Raw genomic sequence first — 26,415 nt, 5'->3', positions numbered from 1 at the left:
CACAAGCGCCGCGCGTCCCGCCGCGTCCCCAATAAATCTAACGAGGCCGTTTCAGACGCTAGTTGACAAAACACCCGGACACGAGTGATAAATTGGCGGTTTAAATTAATTTGCATCGCTAATCCGCCGCTTCGCAACATTGCCGAATTTGAACGGACGCGTATCGGCGTGCAGTAAATACTTGGCACCGGCCGGTGCGACCCCGCTGCGCCGGTCCGCGACGCTCCACCCCGCTTTAATTGAAATCCCGAAACGCGCTTTAAACGCGGAACGCAAAATCTGGGTCGCCGGTGGCTATTCTGCTCACCCTCACGGAAGTTTTAATTCAGACTTGACGGGTACCACAAGGTAATGAGTTCGTTCCCTTAAGCGACAAATCTTTCCGCTCTCCGCACAGAGAACTTCATATAATGCTAAGAGGTATCCTGAAATGTTCTCTTTCTTACGAGGCCAGTTTGAATAGTACGCGGAATCACCACCAGATGTCAGCGCGAGCGCGACGATGCCTCCAGGTAATGCAGAACATGCTTTATGAGTACACAGGCGTCGCATCAGTGCTCTGGGTAGAGACATGTTGTCTACATGATTATCTTGCAATTCAAATTACACAAAGGATTCATCGGACCGACTGCAACATGTTTATGTACCGTTCCACTTTCTAACAGCGCGCGAGATAAACGAACACTTAAATCTGTACGTGCGAATTCTAATTTCTTTTATTTTATACTAATGACCATTGCTTCCTATGTTGGTAGGCGCCAACAAAATATTTTCGCATTCTGAGGCGAAATTTGTTGATTGAAATTTCATGAGAAGATCCTGCAACTGCATATATTTCGACAGGTGCACACTCTGCCATTTTCAATGCAACACTGCAGCAAGTAAGCGCTGTGCAAGGGAATTTAAAAGTTCAGTTTGGAGAGCAGTTTGGGAAAAATAACACGCGAGCGCGCGCGCACACACACACACACACACACACACACACACACACACACATACATGCGCGGGCAAAAATTAAGCAAAAACTTCCATTACTATTTATAAGGCTACTCGCTAATTTAGTTTCAACTGCTTCCTTAGTAACACTATCCTATTGCATGCCAGGATCTCCGTATTTTTATATTCTATAGGGTGACCGGGGCCAAGACAGTGTTCTGTATCAGCAGATTTGGTTGGCTGTTGTAAGCATGTCAAGAATCCCAGAAGACTGGGAGATAGTTAGTATGACTCGCAGTCAACGTATACCTGTGGAAGGACATGTAGCATTCACCAGAAACCGCACTTGAATGTTTATTTATTGGGCTGGACACCTTTCAGGCATTACAGTGCCTCACATGGGACGCACCACTACAAGTGCGTATCACGGGATCTGAGCTACGGTCAACTCATAGTTTCTCAGGAAGTGTGGAACTCCGGCCGGTGTGGCCGAGCGGTTCTAGGCGCGTCAGTCTGGAACCGCGCGACCGCTATGGTCCCAGCTTCGAATCCTGCCTCGGGCATGGATGTGTGTGATGTCCTTAGGTTAGTTAGGTTTAAGTAGGTCTAAGTTCTAGAGGACTCGTGACCTCCAATGTTAAGCAGTTCTAGGAGACTGATGATCTCAGATGTTAAGTCCCATAGTGCTCAGAGCCGTTTTTATTTTTTTATTTTTTGAAGTGTGGAACAAACGAAGCACAATATCTTACAAAATGAGAATCCAAACTGTTGCGAACTGAATTAATCGCTGAACTTACTAACGCTACCGCTATATAACACGTACCAACTACACAGAATGTATTTAACTTGAAGAGTAAAGTTTGTGCCGCGCGGGATTAGCCGAGCGGTCTTAGGCGCTGCAGTCATGGACTATGGGGCTGATCCCGGCGGAGGTTCGAGTCCTCCCTCGGGCATAGGTGTGTGTGTTTGTCCTTAGGATAATTTAGGTTAAGTACTGTGTAAGCTTAGGGACTGATGACCTTAGCAGTTAAGTCCCATATTATTTCATACACATTTGAACATTTGAGGTAAGTTTGTGTGCGATTCGTACGTATTCCTGTTAAAAAGGTTATGTTTGGATACATGTGAATTCAAACGTTTTCGTTTTGGTAGATCATTGGCTGGTAACCGAGTAGAAAACGTCGCGACTTGTAGTAACAACTCTACTGGCAGCTTTTAGAAAGATGTAATTGCAAGAGGTGGATGTACTCCGTCGTGTCAGTGGTTAGGATCGTAGATGACAGTTGATCACCCTGGGGCAGATCAAACTCTCACTGCACATCTGAGCGCCGTAGGGGTAGCAAAAAGTACGATACAAACCGCGAAAAACACCACAACTCTACAGTTTTACGTTGCGTGTAAAAGCTGATCGCCTCAGTGCACTACAAGCATACGAATCAAGAACTCTGCTTTGCCAGCACTTTGTTCCGTTGCGTAACCGAAACTGTTTCGTCATCAGGTCGCTTGATGGTTCTTTTGAAGTGTATTTCCGTTGCTTTCCGAAGTAACTCGAGGTCTGTTCTTTAATAAAGCAGCGATTGTTGAAAACATAGACGCTGTCCGCAGCGAAAGGATAGTCCAGCTCCTCGCGTGACTCGACGCTCGTCTGAGGAACCGCGCATTAAGTCGCCGGCTGGGCCGCCTTGCGCTGCGTCTGCATTCTTGATGGCGGATGAATAATTAGTGTGTGAACTATCAAGTAAAGCGCCATTACGTAGGCCTCTAGATTCCATTCATAATCCGACCGTCGATACATCGGCTTCCCATTTTGTTACAAGGCACTTATCGGCGGACGAAGGGAAAAGCAGGGCATGGGATATCGACGGTGCCCGTCTATAGAATTCGCCATCCGATAAAAAATCTGTCAGGCCTCCGAAGGAAGCACTTGAGCTACGAATTCACGACATCCAGAACCAAATGGCGCCAGTATACTAATATCGACTATTTTTGAGAAGTGCTTAAAGGGCCTGAAGATAGCGTAACAAACTGCCGAAAGTGGTAGCGAAAATAGAATAGAATAACATCTACGTCTACGTGCTATTTTTATCAGCATACTCCGAGAGGAACCTGACTGGTATACAATCTGGAACGGAGGCCTTGCCTTTATTAAGTGATTTAAGCTACTCCGTTACACCGAGGATATCTACTTCTATGTTTCTCATCTTGGCAGCTGTTCTTGATTGGAATTCAGGAATATTTACTTCGTCTTCTTTGGTGAAGGAGTTTCGGCAAGCCGTGTTTAATAACTCTGCTTTAGTGACACTGTCATCAGTGACTTCACCGTTGTTATCGCGCAGTGACGGTATTGATTGCGTCTTGCCTCTGGTGTGCTTTATGTATGGCCAGAATCTCTTTGGGGTTTCTGCCAGATTTCGAGACAGAATTTCGTTGTGGAAATCATTAAAAGCATCTCGCATTGAAGTACGCGCCATATTTCAAACTTTTGTAAAACTTTGCCAATCTTGGGGATTTTGCGTTCTTTTAAATTTGGCCTGCTTTTTTCGTTGCTTTTGCAGCAACGATATGACCCGTTTTGTGTACCATGGCCGGCAAGAGTGGCCGAGCGGTTCTAGGCGCTACAGTCTGGCACCGCGCGACCGCTACGGTCGCAGGTTCGAATCCAGCCACGGACATGGATGTGTGTGATGTCCTTAGATTAGTTAGGTTTAAGTAGTTCTAAGTTCTAGGGGACTGATGACCTCAGAAGTTGAGTCCCATAGTGCTCAGAGCCATTCTTTTCCTATTTGGTACGAGTCCTACACAATTCAGCAGTATTCTAGAATAAGTCGCACTAGTGATTTGCAAGTAATGTTGTTTATGTTGTTATTCCCGAATTGTAGGGTTTAGGCATTATGTTAAATGGCTTCGTGATACGGAAAAGCTTGCGTCTGGAACCGGAGCTAATACTTGACTACTGTAATTATGATGTGAAACTTAACTTGATTGTCTGACTTATACAGGATTGTGTTTTATGTTAACCACGAAGCGATTTTTAAGTTTCTACGAAACATTATCTCTTGTGTGTGTCATGTTTCTATCGACCTTCCGGTGTCCTTCCTACGGTCGAAAACAAATAATATAAGAATAATTTTACTTATATCAGTTGGTATACTGTTGGTAGATGATAGACACAACGTTAAGAAAACTGTGTGTGTTGTCAGCACTGTGCAAGATGGTGCAAAGTATTCCATCCATACCGTTTCTCAACCCTGCAGCAGTTGTCGCCCAACCTTCTGGAAACTCCTCCCCCCGCCCCCCCCCCCACCCCCACCCCACTGGGCCTCCAACCACGTCTGTGAACAAGCCTTCGTGATACTCCCAGATTTACAAAAACGTCGCCGGCCGCGGTGGTGTAGCGGTTCTAGGCGCGCAGTTCGGAACCGCGCGACTGCTACTGTCGCAGGTTCGAATCCAGCCACGGACATGGATGTGTGTGATGTCCTTAGATTAGTTAGGTTTAAGTAATTCTAAGTTCTAGGGGACTGATGATCACAGTAGTTAAGTCCCATAGTGCTCAGAGCCATTTGAACCATTTTTTGAAAAAAACGTCGAATGGTAAGCAGTGACAAAAAGTCTGGGATCTTCCGCGTTAAGGATTACATTAGAGCAAATAAGCCCTCGGTCACAAATATTAACTCAAAATTGACCAGCTTTCGACGCTACTATGAGCGTCGTCTTCAGAATTATACTAACTGTTCTAAAACGTATTAGGTATATAATACATTAATAACATTAAAGTTTGTACTGACTGGGAAGAGATGCAGTACATACAAGTCACATTTAAAAAAAATCTAAGCCGGAAAGGCTGGAAAGTCTAGTTGGAGCCCTTGTTCACACAAGTACGAGCAGCCCTTAGCGGCTCGCCATCTTATTTACTACTATTCATGATGTCGCCTTTCCGGCTTAGATTTTTTAAAATGTGGCTTGTAAGTACTGCATCTTTTCCCAGTCAGTACAAACTTTAATACCTAATATGTTTTAGAACAGTTAGTTTAATTCTGAAGACGACACTCATAGTAGCGTCGAATATTTTGATTTAATATTTGTGACCGAGGGCTTATTTGTTCTAATATAATTCTGACACGGTCACTGAACCTTGGCAGCTATGTTCAAAGTTTTCCGGGTTAAGGCATGTCATTGCTGACTCAGTGCTTCCAACATTTGGAGCAGAAAAAAATGTCGTTAACTTACTGACTTGCCGTCGTAGTTATTACTTAGTACGCAAATGAGTTGTTTCTCGCCTTCCGCCAGAGGGCACGGTCTAGGGTTCGCAGCTTGTGAATGTGGGCGCAGATGGTCTCCTGCTCCGAGGCACGCAGAACCGCCGCAGCCGCCCAGCCAAGCCAGCTTCCGGGAATAATCGGCAGTCCCGTTCTTAATACGACAGCGGCGCTCCAGAAATAATGAGCGCCTGGAATGTCGATCGTCCTCTCGGAACTGGTCTGGCGGACGGCCGAGAAGACGACGCCGAGCCGGCCAGCTCTCCCCAGTAGTAGCCGCAGCAGCACAGCGGCACCCAAACTGCTACTGCACACTCGCTCTGCCTCCGTGTTTTCCCCAGCGAGCGTCGTGTGGCACTGGAATCCTAATCGGTAGGGAAGAGAGGGAGGTTTTTTTTTTAGCAAATGGAACACAGCATGTTGTTCTCAATGGAGAGACGTCTACAGACGTTAAAGTAACCTCAGGCGTACCACAGGGCAGTGTTATGGGACCGTTGCTTTTCACAATATATATAAATCACCTAGTAGATAGTGTCGGAAGTTCCATGCGTCTTTTCGCGGATGATGCTGTGGTATACAGAGAAGTTGCAGCATTAGAAAATTGCAGCGAAATGCAGGAAGATCTGCAGCGGATAGGCACTTGGTGCAGGGAGTGGCAACTGACCCTTAACATAGACAAATATAATGTATTGCGAATACATAGAAAGAAGGATCCTTTATTGTATGATTATATGATAGCGGAACAAACACTGCTAGCAGTTACTTCTGTAAAATATCTGGGAGAATGCGTACGGAACGTTTTGCAGTGAAATGATCACATAAAATTAAATGTTGGTAAGGCGGGTGCCAGGTTTAGAGTCCTTAGAAAATGTAGTCCATCAACAAAGGAGGTGGCTTACAAAACACTCGTTCGACCTATACTTGAGTATTGGTAATCAGTGAGGGATCCGTACCAGGTCGGGTTGACGGAGGAGATAGAGAAGATCCAAAGAAGAGAAGCGCGTTTCGTCACAGAGTTATTTGGTAAGCGTGTTAGCGTTACGGAGATGTTTAGCAAACTCAAGTGACAGACTCTGCAAGAGAGGCGCTCTGCAGAGCGATGTAGCTTGCTGTCCAGGTTTAGAGAGGGTGCGTTTCGGGATAAGGTGTCGAATATATTGCTTCCCCCTACTTATACCTCCCGAGGAGATCACGAATGTAAAATTAGAGAGATTCGAGCACGCACGAAGGCTTTCCGGCAGTCGTTCTTCCCGCGAACCATACGCGACTGAACAGGAAAGGGAGGTAATGACAGTGGCACGTAAAGTGCCCTCCGCCATACTCCGTTGGTTAGCTTGCGGAGTATAAATGTAGATGTGGGTGTAGAATTGTTCTGAACACCATTGATTTTAGGGATCCAGTTCCTCTGCTTTTCCCGCATATCAGTGTAGGCTAATGTGAAGAGGGTCTCTCCCGAAACGCCGTTACCGATTTTCATCCCAAACGCTCTCCTCTGTCTCTAATGATGCCGTCGATGGTATGTCAACCCCAAATTTTTCCTCTTCTTCCTTGTGAGCGGCACGCGCTGTGGTAGAATGTTTAAATGCTGTCCACAAATCCTTGTTTGTTTTTGCTTTTTGTGCATGAAGCCGTGGCCTGACATGTTTGTGTGCCTAACGATTCGTCTCCTTATGCTGAAGACACACCCAAAGGACTATAAAGGCTTAGTTAACTTTCAGAGTAAAACAACCTCAATACGCCGAAGTGTCTATACCTCGTGGTTATAATTGTACTAGCGCGGGCTGTATAGAGCGCAGGACGCTGAAACATAGTAGGCTGCGCTCGTAGAGCATGCTGAAAAATAATACTTTCACTTTCTGTTAACAAGTAAAAATTTGGTGCTGTAAGCAGTCAGAATGTGATGTGGGTGTAGGAAAAAGGGGAGGAACAATGGAATACACGATAGCGGTGGTTCTGGCACGTTTATTACGATATTGTCATAATTTTCAACATGTGTTCAATATGGTCTCCCCACTCAGCAACGTGCTGCATCTGTAACATGACATGGTCAACTGTTACTCACAGCACATCCTGTATAATCATAGCAGTATGTCGTCGTATGCTATCCCCCAGATCAGGAAGATTCCGGGTACATCCCGATAGACATGACCTTTCAATCGTCACAAACAGAAGTCGCATGGATTTAGGTCGGTGGAAGACCATACATCTTGAAATTGTTTAGGTGTGATACGCTCGGTACCGAAAGGGTGTCGAAGCTAATCTTTCACCTGCCAAGCGACATGTGGTATCGCCCTATCTTGGGTCAATATAGTGGTGTGGATACAGTTGCGTTCTTGCAAAGCTGGAAATACTTGTTGCTGAAGGAGGCCTTTATAACGTGGAGATGGCCAGTGTACACCAAACAGGCCCGCGAGATTTCATCTCCTCGGCGAAAAACGTACCGAGAATGAAGAAGCTTGTGAAACCACACCACACAATCAGATAATGTGAATGCACTGCATATTCGTGCACAACATGTGAGGAGTGGAACCGCATATGCGATAGTTCCATGGATTCACGGCACCGGCAGAGCAAAATGTGCCTCCTCCGTCCAAAGAATATTCCCTGGTCATATGTCATCCATTTGCAAGCATGCCAAAAGACTAAGGACGAAGTCACTATTTAGTAACTTACCTTGCAGTTCATTTGGTGCACATTCTGAATCTTGTAAGGATACCAGTGTAAAATGCACCGCGATACCTTTTGGACTGCTGACCGGAAGAGAGAATTCGCGTGACACAGATCGAGCACTGGCTGCAGAATTTGAGGCATGTGTAGCACAGTCAGCTATAGCTACAGCAACTCCATCAACAACTGCACCAGCTAATTCACCAGTTCCTTCGAATTTCTTATTCATATTTTCCAGCCCATTTATTGACATGGGGCCATTTTGCATCTATTCCTGTTGGCGGTATTTCCGCAATGCAGCGCAACTGTTGGTGCCGTTCTGACAAAACAATTTTAGCGTCAGTGCATCTTTCTTCTCAATAGCGATTACGTTTCGTATGGAAAACCTCAACCTTCTTAACCATTTACACCAACACTCACTTCGCGAAAGAAATCTACTCAAATCACCGAGTGATAAACAGCATATAAGACGTCAAACCAGGAAACATTTCATATTCTGACCCCTTACAGTGGAATATTTTCACCTCGTGGAAAGGAGAGCTATTATTATTTTAGGACTATTATAATTTCAGCATACTCCACGAGCACACCGATTAATGAACATACCTACCACGTTTCAGCGTCCTGAGATGTATACAGCCCGCACTGTAACACTCGGAACAGCGTCAGTTTCATTACAACAGCCGATACTTAACCGATCGGGTCGTGACGTCATATGACCCCTTCCATAGATCGCGGAGTCGTGCCGACGTGCGTTATGGAGGTTGGGACTAGTTGGTACTGTTTTGCTGAGCACTGAAGGCCACAACTTTTGTGCTCAAGTAATTTTCGTGTTTTTCGATATCTATGTCAGTTGCTTGGTTTCCTATAAAGAGTTTGGCTTGCTGAGAGTGTTTACTTCTGTAATTTAACTATAGTCTCTGATGATATCGAAAACATTGGGAGCCGAAACGTTAAGCGCAGACTGTCAAACAAAAATCGAAAAAAGATGTGCATACCGCAGATAAAGCCTGTGTTGTATAACTGTCCATGAATTTGGAGGTAGAGCATTGTACAGGCTGAACCCCATCCTTCAGAGTCACATTCATGCTTTGCAGACGGTCATAAACTAAGGAGGTCCGCACAGACAGCTTGCCCCTTATAGCAGCAACTCGTTGCAGCTGTTCAAAGTGCCAATCGTTAGTCTCGTTGCATCCCATTACAGCATAATCTGCTAACAGAACTGACGTCTAGCTTCATAAATATATGGACCCATTGCTAAACACATTGTTTATGACAACATTGTTGTAACTGCAGCTGCACCAGCATTCTCCATGTTTCATTCTTCGAAGTGTGCATTTGACGGACGAGTTTATGAATCTTTTCCCACACGATCTAACATCATCTCATATTGTGCGAGTAGTTACAAAAAAGTTAAATCGTAATGTGCTTTTTATGTTGTAAGTAAACAGAGTGCTTAAGTAAAAAAACTATGTAAATGAAAATATACTTTGCCTACTTACGACAAAATTTATAGTAAACATACATATTCTTAAAATATCAACGATTTTTTTTCTTTTTCCCTTTTCTTTAATTTGCTGGCTTTCGGGACGTGCCCATATAGCCACAAAATATAAAGCAATTTTCGGAAGCCCGCATCTCGTGGTCGTGCGGTAGCGTTCTCGCTTCCCACGCCCGGGTTCCCGGGTTCGATTCCCGGCGGGGTCAAGGATTTTCTGTGCCTCGTGATGGCTGGGTGTTGTGTGGTCTCCCATATAGCCACAAAATATAAAGCAATTTTCGGAAGCCCGCATCTCGTGGTCGTGCGGTAGCGTTCTCGCTTCCCACGCCCGGGTTCCCGGGTTCGATTCCCGGCGGGGTCAAGGATTTTCTGTGCCTCGTGATGGCTGGGTGTTGTGTGGTCTCCTTAGATTAGTTAGCTTTAAGTAGTTCTAAGTTCTAGGGGACTGATGACCTCAGATGTTAAGTCCCATAGTGCTCAGAGCCATTTGAACCAATTTTCGGAAAAAGATAAAAGTGGAAACGAAACTGCCAGCCGACGTGTCGCTGAATTTTTAACGTATAGAGTCCAAAAATATCTTCGGGTGACTCATAAGGAAGCACAATATGCTGACTTACTTTCTCAATATACCTAAGGATTTGTTCAAATTTTATCATATTTTTGCCGAAAATTTCTTGTCTTCAGGAAAGAATCATCGCCGAATGACGATAAGGAATTTTTGAACGGCTTCAACATTATTTTCATTTGTTGTAAGGAACGGTAAAATGAAATGTCGTGTGGCTAAGGCCTTTGAATAAAAAATGCAAGCCAGTGCGTAAATCGAAATGCAAGAACCCGATAGTTGTCTTCTGACGAGATCTGTGATAAGCATCTGGAGTCTATCGTATTCTTCAGATATCTATGATTTTTTATTTCTTTTATTACTGGCTTTGGGGACGTGCCCATATAGTAATCTCAACAGTATAATGTCATTTATGGCGATACAAATGTAAGGACAACACAAAAACCAGTTCCCGAGGGGAAAAGATGTTACTAATGGAAACGAAATAAGTCTCTCGTACGGAAGCCCTCATTTGGACGATTTTGGGAAAGTACAGAGCACTTTTAAAGGAGAACGCACAGCATTCAGAGACGCCGCTGCTGTGACAGTAAAAGTCAGTAAGCTGCTTATTTTCCAATACGGTAACTTAATTCCGCTATCCGCAGTTGCTTCCAGGATAATGCCATGTAAAGGTATAAGCATCTGTCGCTAACACGCACAATATTCTTATTTAAAACGTAGCGTAAGTTAACAACAATTAATGAAATCTCCCGCGATTCACAAAATACACTACTTTCACAAAATCTGTATGAAACTTGGAGTCAAATCTGATTAAATACCATTACCTACGTAACTTTCTCGCATGTGTTAAGCAGTAGATCAACCGTTAAGACTGCACTGTTACCCTGAAACTTTCATGGAATGAACAGACAAAATTCTCAGCGAAAGGCTATTTTTTCCCCTTATTTTTGGCTATACGTTTATTGTACTGTAGTGCCCACTATTTACGCTGTATGCTATCACAAGCTCACGTTTCGTCTGTTCGTGTGATCCATCGTAATAATGCAATACGTGATTCAAATCTCCAAGTTCTCTGAGGCATCTGCACCTACAATCGATAGACTCAATACTTTCGCGCTCGGCAGTAAATATAACCGATTCTGAATATTGTGTCTGCACCACTGAAGATCGCCCTGTCCGACTTTCGCCCTCTTCCCTGGCGTTTCCGTATGCCAGTGCCTTTCGTCCTGTAACAAGTACTTGCTATTGCTGCATTTTATAGGTATCTGGAAGCAGTTGCCGGAGTAATGTGGCGGGTCCCCTTTAACATGACAAGGCAGTGGCGTGTAGGCGGACAGCTGCCTGTCCTGTAGGGTTCTCCATTAAAGTAAGGGTGTTGGGGCGGCAACCTGTGATGTTATCGGGGTCCAACATCGTTTGTATTACACACCTCTCTCCCCCCCCCCCCCCCCCCCCCTCTTTTGCTCCGACCAACCAATTCCCGACAGCCGGCACAACTGCTATAGAAATAATTAGACAGGGAGAACAGCAATCAGTAGTCCTTTCTTTTCAGGCTTTACGAAAGCAAATCTAGATTTCGGCAAGTAACTAACCATTATCAGCGCAGTATTTCAGAGTTTTAATACAAGCCCTAGTACGCCACTCCCATGTTGACGGGCTGCTTTCACAGTTCATTGAGTTTTGAATGAACTGTGACAGGAGATCGAACAGCAGGGGAGCGACGTACTAGAACAGTTTCGAATCCTGCCTCGGGCATGGATGTGTGTGATGTCCTTAGATTAGTTAGGTTTAAGCAGTTCTAAGTTGTAGCGGACTGACGACCTCAGATGTTAAGTCCCATAGTGCTCAGAGCCATTTGAATCTTTTTTTAATTTTTACGCGCTACAGGAAATAAGACGCCGAAGGTCCAGTACTGCTCTTTCCCTCCACTAAAATTGATACCAGCTCTATGGAAATATTAAGGAGCTAAAGGCAGAAAATGGCTCACAATAGCGACAGAAGCGTATGAAAATGTCATCAGCAAAAAGCAGGGAAAGAAGCAAGTTAACCTAAAAAACCGACAACGAATGAAAGAATTTCAGCTGTATATTCCACATACCGTCTAAGATAATTATATGTACTCAATGCATCTTGTCATTTGAGAATCAAGTGTCGTTGTGTGAAGGTATCTGAAGGCTTCCGTTTGCCTGTCATTGTGTGAAGGTATCTGAAGGCTTCCGTTTGCCGACTGTCGTCAGATTATAGCCCAAGATGAAAATGATGTGTGCTTCTCATATTCGAAAAAAGGCGAGAATCTGAATCAGGTATTAATGCAAATAACATAGAACACTAGATGGAGACAGTGGGATAATATCCGTTCTAAGATTTGAAAATACCTAGGAATGTTAATAACACCTAAAGGAGTCAGTGAACCCGAAATAGTGGACTCGAATGCGACGATCACGTAAAATAGGTGTTATGAGTCAAAGACGTAAATTTGTTGGAAGGTTCCTAGTAAAATGGAATGCATAGCAGACGCTCCTGTAACCATTTCTATATTATTGCCCCACTATTTTGAGTCCGTATTAAGTATATGGCGTTAGCTGCATGTATTAATGGAGAATTAACACTACAAGTGCGCCGAGAATATTTAATACATTAACTACAAGTGTTTCCTGCTGTGACGTATCGTTTGAAGTCACACGATATTTGATAACACATTTTCTTTTTAGTTTTGAATACACTATCATGTTTGGGAAATATTCCATTTATTTATACGCTGCTAGCATGGGAAATCGTAGTTGCCAAAGTCTAAACTCTGAGATAAATTATTTGTGTAGATAAAGTCCCACGATTTATTTCTTGTTGCAAGCAATCAACGGGTAACATAATTTTAAATATTTTTTGGAAATACGTCCAGTAACATTTTCGTCCGTTGGTGTTTCTACTGTGCGGGTTTGAAGATGTCTCCTATGTGCTAGTACAAAGTTTCCTGCAAATCTATAATATGCGACGACGGTGGCCTTAGTTTCGAGTCGCTGTTTTCCATTACAAGAAGTTTCTTCTCGTACTCTGCTACTGTTTTATGCAGAAGCGATTCGTGCGGCCGCGCCAAGATGCAGTTGCAGTACTTTCTTTGCGAAACTCTTTGCTGTCGAATGCCATTCAAGAGTTTAATATTGCACTGAAGTTTTCCCTTCGTTACAGCTTACTGAAGGTGGAATTTGAGAGAAACTTTGACAAGAAGCAGAAACTGTTTCTTATACCGGACGCTGCTAGCTCGTTGTGTGACTAACGCACGCGATGACGACTAAATAATGAGATATTAATTGCGAGAAATTCCCACCAAGTAGACTTGGGAAAGGAAGTTGTGAGGACATTATGGTGGGTTAACCGCGGAAAACACCGGGAGTGACTAACAGAAGATGCTAGGAAGTCGTCTCCTGTCAGATTTCCTGTAGACCACCAGACAGCGAAATTCAGTCCTGACTCTGCAAAACACTTGCTTAGTAATCCATTTTTTTCTTTCTTGTTGGGATCATTGTCGAATACATGGTGTCGACATTCATGTAGGAGAAGTCGCCCTTTTGATACGATACCCTGTTCCATTTAAGAAAATTATTTATGAATCGTGAAAACAGTCGCAGGTTCGAATCCTGCCTCGGGCATGGATGTGTGTCAGGTCCTTAGGTTAGTTAGGTTTAACTAATTCAAAGTCTATACGACTGATTACCTCAGATGTTAAGTGCCATAGAGCTTAGAGCCATTTGAACCATTTGAAAACAGTCGGTCAGCTGCGGCTGTACTCATGGAACAGCAAAAGCCTGATACTTTTACAAGGAATACACGCCATTTGAGTTTAATTGTGGAGTGTGTAGGGGTAGTGCCAGATATTTGCAAAGGTTAACCTAATCGAAATGGCCTCCACGTAGCTTTTACAGATAATTATTTTACAATCGCGCAAACATTGATTCATCGTAAAATGTGAGAAATAATAATGCGAAGAGGCAATGAGGACGTCAATAATTCATTGATGATGGCTAATAATGTGCTGAAATCTTTGAGAACAAAGCTTCTGTCTACAAACTAGCACAGATTTAGTAACGACCGCTCGTGTGAAACTCTGCTTTCATTTCTCGTGCACGATGTACAGTGCAACAGGCAGAGTTCATATTGCTAAGATTTCTGGAAAGCGTTTGACCCAATGCCGCACTGCATACTATTAATGAAGGTGCGAGCACGCGGAATAAGTTCTCAGATGTACAAGTGGTCAGAGCACTTTTTAAGTAACAGAGTCTGGAACGTTGTCCTGCACAGCGAATGTTCATCGAAGACAAAAGTATCAAGAGTGACCCAGGAAAGTGTTGTAGGAGCGCCATTGTTCTCTATATACATAAACGATCTGACGGTAGGATAGTGTTAGCAGCAATATCTTACTATTTATGACGCCCATTTAAATGAATACGAGACAGATGGAAAAAAAAGTAAGTGAACCGTTTATTATTTCAATAGTAATAACCATAACTGCTAATTATTTGTCGTACCATGAGACATGACGGTTATTGCCGCCATGGCGGAACGTTTGCGATTGCCTCGGGACCATGGTTGCAACGAGGTGTGCACCTCTTAGCCCGAAGCAAATCACTTCGTGAGAGACGGGTTCTATATGGAGGATGCGTAAGGGCGAAACTTTGGCAACGTTGTCGAAACAAACTTGGCAGCATGTGAGCGGGCATCATTCTGTTGCAAAACAATGGCTGTCCATAAACACTTCGGGCGTTTGGACTTGGTGGCGCGAACAGTTGTGCATGGACACTTTGCAAAAATTGAAGCGCATCTTCAAGTCCATCGTCCGGTTTGCTGACAGATACCATCATCCTGTTGCAGGATAATGCACTCCTTCGTGTTGCGAAGGTTGTTTCGATTTCGCAGCAGAAGTTTTGCTGGGAGACCATTACACATCCTTCGTATAGTCCTGATATTTCCCCGCGCTATTTCCATATTTTTGGAGCCCTGAAGAAAGACATTCGCAGCCGTCGATTTGCTTCGGAGGAGGAGATGCATGCCTGAGTAGAATTATGTTTCCGTAGACAACACCAAACATCTTTCCATGACGGGATTTGCTGTCTTGTCTGACAGTGGGATAAATGTACTGTATTAACAGCTATGGCGATTACTTTTGAAACAACCAACATTTACTTACTGTTTTCATCTATCTCGTTTTCGTTTGACCTACAGACCTACATTTATGACGCTGAGATGTATGGGAAACTGCTGTCGCTAAGTGACTATAGAATAATACAGAATGACTTGGATGAAATGCTGTTTAATGTGATGAATGCCTGCGTGACCCAAATGTGGAATAAAGCAACTTAATGCAGATGAGTGGGAGAAACAGTCGTGCGATGTTCGAACACAGCATTAGTGTTGTGCTGTTTGACACAGTCATATCGATTAAATATCGAGGGGTAACGTAGCAAAGCGTCATGAAATTGATTTCAAATTTAAGGTCCGTTATAGGGACTGTGAATGGTCGATCTTGGTTTAATGGGACAATTCTAGATAAGTGGAGTTCGTCTATAAATGAGAGCACTTCTTCAACCTATTCTCTAGTGTTTAGGATCCCCATCAGGTCGGATTAAATGAAGAACATCGAAACAATTCGTGCTTTACCAGTAGGTTTGATCAACACGCTAGTATTACGGAAATTCTCGGTTAATTCAAATGTAAATCCCTGCAGGGAACAAGTATTTTCGCTGAACATTATTAGAGAACCTATATTTTTGACAGATTGTAGAACTGTTCTGCTTTTGGATCTCTGTTACCGTATGGTCTCTTTTTTAAGCCTTTTTTCCACGTGGCTGTTTTTAGCTGTCTTCTATTACGTCAGTTGGGACTGACGTATAGTCGTTTTTTAACTCCTCTCTCTCTTCGTGTTCTATAGTTTTGACTTGGACGCGTATGACTCCAGTTGTTTTTTGCGCCGAAAAGCAAAACAAAACCAAACCAAACTACGACTACGTATGTATTGTGCATAAGCACCGCGAAGACAAGAGAAATCAAGACGCGTACGGAAGTATATAGATAGTCGCTTTTCCCTCGTTCCATTTACTTGTGGAAATGGAAAGGGAATGACTTAGTGGCGCAAAGCATCCTCCACCCTGCGCCGTATGGTGGCTTGTGAAGTCTGTATTTATGTTTGCATGTATGTGGATGTAGGGTTGGCGCTTGTTGAACCATATGTGATCCTTTTTTATAAGCCTATTCACTTTTGTCAATTCAATTGCAGGGACATGAGATGCAAAGAAAATGGACACAAATGGTACTTGGGATTTAGGCATTTTATTTTTTTCGAATTTACATATGTAGCAGTACAGAAATATGTCGACAAATCTGTGTTTGCTATTGGACACTTGCAGCAAAATCAGTCGTGTGAAGAAAATATTTTGGAACTTTGCTTCATCCACTATTTTCATGAAAAAGGCAAGGATGGCCAGGGTTGATGAATAGGCATCTGCAAACCCTCTAGAGACATCGACGTCAAGTCAACGGACAGAACCCTGCAATGTGTAACCTGAACTGCTATTCTCTCTCTCTCTCTCTCTCTCTCTCTCTGAACTGCTATTCTCTGTCTCTCTCTCTCTCTGTCTCTCTCTCTCTCTCTCTCTCTCTCAGGCCTGGAAACTCGCTTCAGAATGTTTGGAACGCCAGCGAACAACTCGGCCGCGAGAGGCCGTTGTCCAGGGCTGTACCGGCCGGAAACTCCGTGGAATTCGCAGTCACGTTTCCGCTTGCCAATGAGTAGGTCCAACTCGCAACACCATTGCAACACTGCGTCGGTTCCACTAGGCATTCCGCAAGTAAATAGCTTTTCTCACTGCCGTACGATCTGAAACTAGCTCTCTTTTGAGTCCAGTCTTTTGAGCTGTTTCTCGCTGCTGCCTTTCCTAGAACTACATCTTCATTACCAGATTAAACTATGTTTTCTAACTCTGCTCCGACTCCCGCTTTTGCTGTTTGTTATTCCTTACTGGAACAAGTTATTTCGTAGTTAACATCGTAATTTAATAATTTACTACATAAATGACAAAACATTTCCTTACGTCTACATCTATGCTCCACGATTCACCTGACGGTCTGTGGCGGAGAGTACTTTTTGTACTGGTTTCCCTTCCTCATTTTCCTATTGCAATTGCGCATGGTTTGCTGGAAGAGCGATTGCTGGTAAGCCTCCGTATGGGCTCGACTCTCTCTGATTTAATCTTTATGGTCTTTTGTGAGACTTATATTCTCCGGAGAAATTTCACGCTCGGTGGTTGTCATTATTACAATACTAAGTATTGCCCTTTACACAGCTGTGTTGCTGTCATACGGCCATTTACTAGGTCAGCCAGGTTCATTGCAGCTAACACACAGAAAAATAAGACCGTCTTGAACTGACGCAAAGGAGTGAAGTAAGGCACTCTTGATATGACAGCGTGAAAATATCGTATTTTCTTTATTTTATTGAAGTAAATGGCAGTATGATGTCTGGAAGATTGACTGTATAAGCGATCTATGATTCTGTAGTGTTAAAAGAAGACAAATAACGGTTACTCATAACCCTACTGCTGTTGATATCAGAAATATACCATCAGAGAGAAACTAGTCATCATTCACTGGGCATGTATGCTTCATAATACAAAAGAAGATCCAGCGTTCTGGTCACACTGATACTGAATAACAATCAGCTTATTAGCAGTATCGGTTGCACAGGTCACTAAAAATGACACTCCTCAGTCCCCAACCATTTTCAAATCCTTTGAAATCGCGGCATGGTTTGTTGCATTAGGAACCTAGTCTGGTTAATCAAACATTGTCATGCTCGTACAGTTCCAGTCTACATGTACCAAGAGTCACAAAAATATTTCAGATTTTAGACTATTTGGATATGTTAGTGTGCGCTGATATGAAACTTCCTGGCAGATTAAAACTGTGCTCCGGACCGAGACTCGAACTCGGGACCTTTGTCTTTCGCGGGCAAGTATTCTACCGACTGAGCTCAGTGGGTAGAGCACTTGCCCGCGAAAGGCAAAGGTCCCGAGTTCGAGTCTCGGTGCGGCACACGGTTTTAATCTACCAGGAAGTTTCAAGCATAAACGTGATTGTTGTTTGTTGTTGTTGTCTTCAGTCCTGAGACTGGTTTGATGCAGCTCTCCATGCTACTCTATCCTGTGCAAGCTGCTTCATCCCCCAGTACCTACTGCAACCTACATCCTTCTGAATCTGCTTAGTGTACTCATCTCTCGGTCTCCCTCTACGATTTTCACCCTCCACGCTGCCGTCCAATGCTAAATTTGTGATCCCTTGATGCCTCAAAACATGTCCTACCAACCGATCCCTTTTTCTGGTCAAGTTGTGCCACAAACTTCTCTTCTCCCCAATCCTATTCAATACCTCCTCATCAGTTACGTGATCTACCCATCTAATCTTGAGCATTCTTCTGTAACACCACATTTCGAAAGCTTCTATTCTCTTCTTGTCCAAACTAGTTATCGTCCATGTTTTACTTCCAAACAAATAGTTTCAGAAACGACTTGCTGTATGTTTATTTTTGCTCGTGTTGAGTACTGGCCAGAGCGCTGACGGGTGTGCTTGGCGTGTGTGCTCGCAGGGCCGGCGTGGGCGGCGCAGGAGGAGTCGCGAGACACGCGCGAGGGCCAGAACGTGACGCTGGAGTGCCGGTACGGCGCGTCGACGGAGCGCTCCGAGCGCACATACTACTGGACGCGCACGAACCGGCGCGGCCAGGACAACGTGGCCGTGCAACGCACGCCGCTCGACACGCGCTACGCGCTGCACCAGCGGCCCGAGGAGGGCGTCTACGACCTGCTCATCACCAACTCCAGCTACGAGCTCGACCACGGCCGCTTCGAGTGCCACATCAAGGAGCCGGGCACGGGCAAGAGCCTGCACCTGCAGGCCTACGAGCTGACCGTGCTGTCGCCGCCGGCGCCGCCGCAGGTGGCTCCCGGTGCCGCCCCCACGCTCACCGAGGGCAAGCCCGCCGAGCTCGCCTGCTCCTCCGTCGGGGGGTCGCCCTCTCCCACCATCAGGTAAATGCTACCACTTTCGTCACTCGCCTAAGACTCCCATACACAGGCGGACGACTCGTGCTGCCAAGCGGGCTGGTACCGACCCGTTCGCCTGTGCGTGGCCGATGGGCTCGCGTTCTGGCCTCAGATCCCGGTCCGTCGGTTCGACTGGAGAACCTCTAACTCCTAGCCCCAACCATTACTCGCCATCCTACACTCCGTCAGGGCAGGCAGGTAGATTCAGCCGCCAGTGTCCACACACACACTTGGGTTCGTATGAGCAGTTGCCAAGCGGACTCGTGCGCATGTGCAGAGCTGAATTCGCGTATGAGCAGTGCCTTCCTCCCGCTTCTGGCCGCTTGAAGCGTGGCTGTTTGCTGTATGAGCAGTAGCAGCATGTAGCCTGATGCTACTCGGAAAAAATTTTCCGGCGCGCCCATGCTGCCAGATTCGCGCATGCGCAGAGCAATCTGAGCTATAGTTGGGGGCGGGGTCCTTCCCCACGTGACCCGTGTATATGTTTCGTGCCTTCGTAATATTGCTGGTCTCTTCGTTTACGGCTGCCACGTCAAATGAAATCAAAACAGATTTCTGTGGCCGCGAGCCATCAAGTGAATTAATATACATTCTCATAACCATGAAAGACCAAAATAAGTTAGTAGTTTCAATTTTTTATTGATTTTATATTATTTCCACGTTATTAGCAATGAACCATTAATGCCTTAATGAAGCTGTTTCTGTTTGTTATGTAGAGAAATTTGCTTCTATCAATTTTTTCCGCTGAGGCAGTTAGTTTATTTGAAACGAACTGTTTCATTCCGCACTGTTGCCTACTTTCAACCTCGTTCAATTTCAAGTACAAATTTTCATTTTCTGGGACCCCATAATAAAGAACCAAACGTGAGAATACAGTACTGGACCACCAAGAAAATTGGTAATACGAAAATCACATGAAAAGCTGAATATCAGGTACTTCAGAGTGCATCTGGACATAGATATGTGCAATTAGAGCGGAATGAGGCATTTTAGTGTAGTTTATGAAATTCTGATGCTGCTGGAGTACTCTCTGATGTTCTGTTCCTTTTATGACACTGTAAGATCTATTAATGCTATATACGTACAGCTATATACGGACAGCGATATTATCTCGGGGGATGAAGAATGACTTACCGAACCTCCTCTTGTAATTGATGAAACACACCTATGCACCCTGAATGATATCATGGCGCTGTTATACTAGTTTGGTTCTTCAACTGGGCTGACAATTGGAGGCACAGGCGGTAGTGAAACAGAGCATTTGTTTGTAGGGTCCTGCTAACTTTTTGTGTTGTGGGCAGATGGTACCGGGATGGCAACACGTATCCTCTGGAGGCGGAAATCCGACCGTCCAAGTGGAGGGACTCCCCGACCACGGCCGTTCTGTCGCTGACTCCTGCGCGAACTGATGACGGAGCCGTCTACCGCTGCGTCGTCTGGAATCGCGCCCTGCCAGATGGGGCGCGTCTCGACACCAACGTCACCCTTAGCGTTAACTGTAAGTATTCCCATCACTCCGCTCTTTTCACGCGGCAGACGATAAACGTCACTGGTCTGTAGGTCTTGTTGCGTCAGTTGGAATCTCCTCACTGGCCGACACTCATTAATATAAAAGTAGTAATTTCAATGTTTCCGCGCGACTGTATGTCAGTCTACGTTATTGTTTAATTCACGGACACTCGATTAAGACTACACTACTCAAACGTGGAACATTAATTTGGGCTTCTGCCATATTCCATCGGCCAATAATTGAGGACTGAGTATGTCACCAAATTATACAGTTATCTTTAAAACATTAAGTACATAACTAAACATCATTACTGACTAGAACTCTTGGTTGTTGTTGTGGTCTTCAGTCCTGAGACTCGTTTGATGCAGCTCTCCATGCTACTCTATCCTGTGCAAGGTTCTTCATCTCCCAGTACCTACTGCAGCCTACATCCTTCTGAATGTACTCAGTGTATTCATCTATTGGTCTCCCTCTACGATTTTTACCCTCCACGCTGCCCTCCAGTAATTGGTGAGCCCGTGATGCCTCAGAATATGACCTACCAACCGATCGCTTCTTCTAGCCAAGTTGTGCCACAAACTCTTCTTCTCCCCAATTCTATTCAATACCTCCTCATTAGTTATGTGATCTACCCATCCAATCTTCAGCTTTCTTCTGTAGCACCACATTTCGAAAGCTTCTATTCTCTGGTGTCGAAAACAAAGTGGGAACAATCATTCATACCGCCATCCTGGGTGATTTTCATTGGACTTCGAGAGCTTCAATAACGCGTATTCCCTCCGTGAACGTTTAGCACTACCTGTCACCTACGTGGCATGCTCCGTTTAAGTACGTCCTGTGGCATACCTTCTGTTCTTCAGCCCATAAGAGTTCTCGGAGAGTCTGTCGGTGATCAGGATGTCCACGAACACGTCTGTCATGCATGTCCCACAAATGCGCGATGGTTTGGATTGGCATTAATGTTGATATCAGTGTGGAGAACGGGTGGGGAGTGCTGTAACGGCCTTAGAAAGGTTGGGATCCACTGATGTAGCATCTTAGTGTACCACACGTACCTAAAAAATCGAGTGCCATAAGTGCCACAAGTGTTTGCCCAGCACAGGATGAGACATAAGTAAACTGTCCAAAGTATCGGGTTCAAACACACTCAGCTTGCCGACGTCTGCTACACACGCGTCTCATAAGACGTATAGTTCTCTCGTTGCGTTATCTTCTCTTGAGCACCACGAATCACACCATATTTACCGGACATGTCAACTGAACAAGATGCGTCGATCTTGTTATTTTAGAATTAGGTTTTATAGTTCGAAATTCATGCTAAAACCAATAATAACCTCTTATCATCCCCGATGGAAAATAAAGCATCCTCAGCTGTCGAAGTAGTTTGTTAGGCGTGATTTAAATGAAGAGAGTATGTCGTTACCTTCTGTTAACTAGCGTACAACTCACTTACCGGGCAATCTAGAATTTAATAAGATTCCTTTACATCTACATGATTACTCTGCAATTGACGCTTGATTGCTTGACAGGGAGTTCATGTAACTAGATCCAGACTATTTCTCTACCACTCTACTTCAGAATTTCTCTACCGCTCTACTCTTGAATAGCGCGACGGAAAAATGAACACCAAAATGTTTCCATGCAGGCTCTGGTTTATTTTACTTTTATACCAAGGCCATTTCTCCCTATGGGCGTCAACAAAATATCTTTGCACTGTTAGTGCGACTCGCACCTTTCACACACATTAAGTTTCATCAGAAGGAGATCTCATTAATTGCAAAACCCATTATGACTTGAAAGTGGGACACGCTAATTAGAGCCCTTGCACCATAACAGTTTTTAGTCTTTTGTCGTTTCATATTATTTCTAATGAAAATCTTCTTTTCACTTTCAGGATTTCCCTTCGTAAACCGACTTGTTAAGGGTAAAGATGTGTCAGGAAATGGACTTACTCTGTGCGACACAGTAAGCATATTGCTGGCGTCAGTGTTAACGGTTTTTTTTAATACCGTTCATGCAAACATGTTTTAGTTTCAGTGCACTACACAAGGCGACTCAGCTGCTCCTACCGCTATCGTTTCATGCAGCGTGCAATGTTGTATCTTGTCTTTAAAACCACGCTCGAGATTTTCATATTCTCTCGGCCGCTACGCGCAAACTGTTTGTCATACAGAAAAAAATGAAGAGGAGCTTTTTTTGTAGGATATTTAATGTAGTTAAATTTTGTACCGGTATACGTTTTTGCTGGAGGCCACTGTTTTCCAGTTATTCCATAAAAACGTACCCAAGTGACCTTCAAACGCACCTCCACCACCACACTCCCCCATGACAAGTCTGGGTTTTTAGTACCTTCATCGTGCCACACTCGCCTTGCACTAAACGAACTATTCCCTGCATTCGAACTTTTTTTGTTCTCTATTGACTGGGCTATTATGCCACCAGCACAATCGGCTAATAGGTTAACATCATTAATTTAAAGTGCCTGTGATGGTAATGAATGAAAAACGACTTTTGTAAACGTTACGCTAAAACTAATTACGTTGGCAATTAGATGTAAACTTGAGCTTTGCAAGTATTGCAGTTTCTAACTCAGAACGCCTGACGAATACAGCGATGTAATTATTTAACGCTGTTAAAATTTACGAAATGGTTTTGTAAAATTTACGTAAACCTTAATTTTACAAAAATGTTCAAATGTGTGTGAATTCCTAAGGGACTGAACTGCTGAGGTCATCAGTCACTAGATTCACACACTACTTAAACCAACTTAAACTAACTTATGCTAAGAACAACATACACACCCATGACCAAGGGAGGACTCGCACCTCTGGCGGGAGGGGGGGGGGGGGGCGTAGTCCGTGACATGACACCTCTGACCGAGCGGCCACTCCGCGCGGCTTTAATTTTACAATTTGTATGTGCTCGACTAAGCCGGTGGCCTAATAAGACGTGTCAGTGAAAACCAGAAAAGGTCATATGTGGGAAATAATTCGTGTGTCGCAATTTTTGTTCAGTGGTTGGAGGGAAGGAAAACATAGGTACAAAGAAGGTAGCTGCGAAGAAACCATGGGTAACAGAAGAAATACTTCAGTTGATTGATGAAAGGAGGAAGTACAAACATGTTCCGGGAAAATCAGGAATACAGAAATACAAGTCGCTGAGGAATGAAATAAATAGGAAGTGCAGGGAAGCTAAGACGAAATGGCTGCAGGTAAAATGTGAAGACATCGAAAAAGATATGATTGTCGGAAGGACAGACTCAGCATACAGGAAAGTCAAAACAACCTTTGGTGACATTAAAAGCAACGGTGGTAACATTAAGAGTGCAACGGGAATTCCACTGTTAAATGCAGAGGAGAGAGCAGATAGGTGGAAAGAATACATTGAAAGCCTCTATGAGGGTGAAGTTTTGTCTGAAGTGATACAAGAAGAAACAGCAGTCGATTTAGAAGCGATTGGGGATCCAGTATTAGAATCGGAATTTAAAAGCGCTTTGGAGGACTTACGGTCAAATAAGGCAGAAGGGATAGATAACATTCCATCAGAATTTCTAAAACCATTAGGGGAAGTGGCAACAAAACGACTATTCACGTTGGTGTGTAGAATATATGAGTCTGGCGACATACCATCTGACTTTCGGAAAAGCATCATCCACACAATTCCGAAGACGGCAAGAGCTGACAAGTGCGAGAATTATCGCACAATCAACTTAACAGCTACTGCATCGAAGCTGCTTACAAGAATAATATACAGAAGAATGGAAAAGAAAATTGATAATGCGCTAGGTGACGATTAGTTTGGCTTTAGGAAAAGTAAAGGCACGAGAGAGGCAATTCTGACGTTACGGCTAATAATGGAAGCAAGGCTAAAGAAAAATCAAGACACGTTCATAGGATTGTCGACCTAGAAAAAGCGTTCGACAATATAAAATGGTGCAAACTGTTCGAGATTCTGAAAAAAGTTGGGGTAAGCTATAGGGAGAGACGGGTCATATACAATATGTACAAGAGGGAATAATAAGAGTGGACGATCAAGAACGAAGTGCTCGTATTAAGAAGGGAGTAAGAAAAGGCTGTAGCCTTTCGCCCCTACTCTTCAAACAGTACATCGAGGAAGCAATGATGGAAATAAAATAAAGGTTCAGGAGTGGAATTAAAATACAAGGTGAAAGGATATCAATGATACGATTCGCTGATGACATTGCTATCCTGAGTGAAAGTGAAGAAGAATTAAATGATCTGCTGAACGGAATGAACAGTCTAATGAGTACACAGTATGGTTTGAGAGTAAATCGGAGAAAGACGAAGGTAATGAGAAGTAGTAGAAATGAGAACAGCGAGAAACTTAACATCAGGATTGATGGTCACGAAGTCAATGAAGTTAAGGAATTCTGCTACCTAGGCAGTAAAATAACCAATGACGGACGGAGCAAGGAGGACATCAAAAGCATACTCGCTATGGCAAAAAAGGCATTTCTGGGCAAGAGAAGTCTACTAATATCAAATACCGGCCTTAATTTGAGGAAGAAATTTCTGAGGATGTACGTCTGGAGTACAGCATTGTATGGTAGTGAAACATGGACTGTGGGAAAACCGGAACAGAAGAGAATCGAAGTATTTGAGATGTGGTGCTATAGGCGAATGTTGAAAATTAGGTGGAGTGATAAGGTAAGGAATGAGGAGGTTCTACGCAGAATCGGAGAGGAAAGGAATATGTGGAAAACACTGATAAGGAGAAGGGACAGGATGATAGGACATCTGCTAAGACCTGAGGGAATGACTTCCATGGTACTAGAGGGAGCTGTAGAGGGCAAAAACTGTAGAGGAAGACAGAGATTGGAATACGTCAAGCAAATAATTGAGGACGTAGGTTGCAAGTGCTCTGAGATGAAGAGGTTAGCTTAGGAAAGGAATTCGTGGCGGGCCGCATCAAACCAGTCAGTAGACTGATGACCAAAAAAAAAAAAAAAGGAGGGAGTTCCATGAACAACATACTAGAAATGCTGACGGGTGGGTACTGAGCGTGGCAGTAGAGGTGCGTTTGAAGGTAACTTTTGTACGTTTTTGTCGAATAACTCGAAAACTACGCGCTCTAGCGGAAACGAATCCCGGTACCAAATTCAACTAGATTAAATTTCCTGCAAAAACTATCCTCTTCAGTTTTTCTGTCGGACTGTCAGTTTGCGCAAACTGAGCAAGAGTATATGAAAACCTCGCGCGTGGATTTTGAAGGCCAGATATAACACTGCGAGCTGCACAAAACTACAGCGGTAGGGGCAGCTGAATTTTCAGTAATTTATAGTGGGGACCTTATGGCTCAGCCTATCCGAATTTTATCTTGAATATCGTAAAGTTTACTTCCGTAAGTCCGTTATACACGAGTGACTTTCTGGTCACAATCGATCATTCGTATGTGGGTGAACGTCATGTACTTGCGTGTAAACCAGTCTCCAGCCACCTCACGAGTGGGTCACTGACGACAGTGATTAATTGACTGCGATGAGTGTGGAGTTCTAAGACGATGAGTATGTTGTAAACTGCACATGGGTAGAACCAGGGATTGTGACGTCCTCTGCAGACAGCAGAACTTTCCCTACTCTCGCCGAGCTCGCTGATGCTATAGTAATGAATTTTGTTCTTTTGTGTCTTCTTAATCTTTATATTATTATTTGCCTTGTTTTCATGAGACACTGCAAAAGGTTGCACTGGAGCTTGGTATTTTTCTAACTAGTGTTCTCCCAAAAGAGAGATAAGATACCTGAAAGAAAGGTTTTGACGTTTTATGGCACCTGGACAAAAATAAGTCTGCATGAGGCATAAATAAGTGCTTAAATAATAAACGTTTTTAAAGAAAACTGTTTCAGCAATAATTTTCGGTGTTATTTGTCACTT

At 43.9% G+C, this 26,415-nt stretch overlaps 1 protein-coding gene across 2 annotated transcripts in view; it reads left to right on the top strand.

Annotated features, from left to right (window-relative positions):
* LOC126277948 (hemicentin-2) overlaps positions 1-26,415 on the top strand; it is a 634,557-nt gene that overhangs the window by 569,122 nt on the left and 39,020 nt on the right. For both annotated transcript variants that reach the window (XM_049977544.1, XM_049977545.1), the window contains exons 2-3: positions 18,558-18,999; positions 20,316-20,512. In XM_049977544.1, the coding sequence (XP_049833501.1) occupies positions 18,558-18,999; positions 20,316-20,512 (639 nt within the window). The remainder of the gene's footprint in view (positions 1-18,557; positions 19,000-20,315; positions 20,513-26,415) is intronic.

Source organism: Schistocerca gregaria, chromosome 6, assembly GCF_023897955.1.
Source record: "Schistocerca gregaria isolate iqSchGreg1 chromosome 6, iqSchGreg1.2, whole genome shotgun sequence".
NCBI classification, from domain to species: domain Eukaryota; kingdom Metazoa; phylum Arthropoda; class Insecta; order Orthoptera; family Acrididae; genus Schistocerca; species Schistocerca gregaria.
Note: the sequence above shows the minus strand (reverse complement) of the source record. Positions and strands in the feature narration are given on the sequence as shown.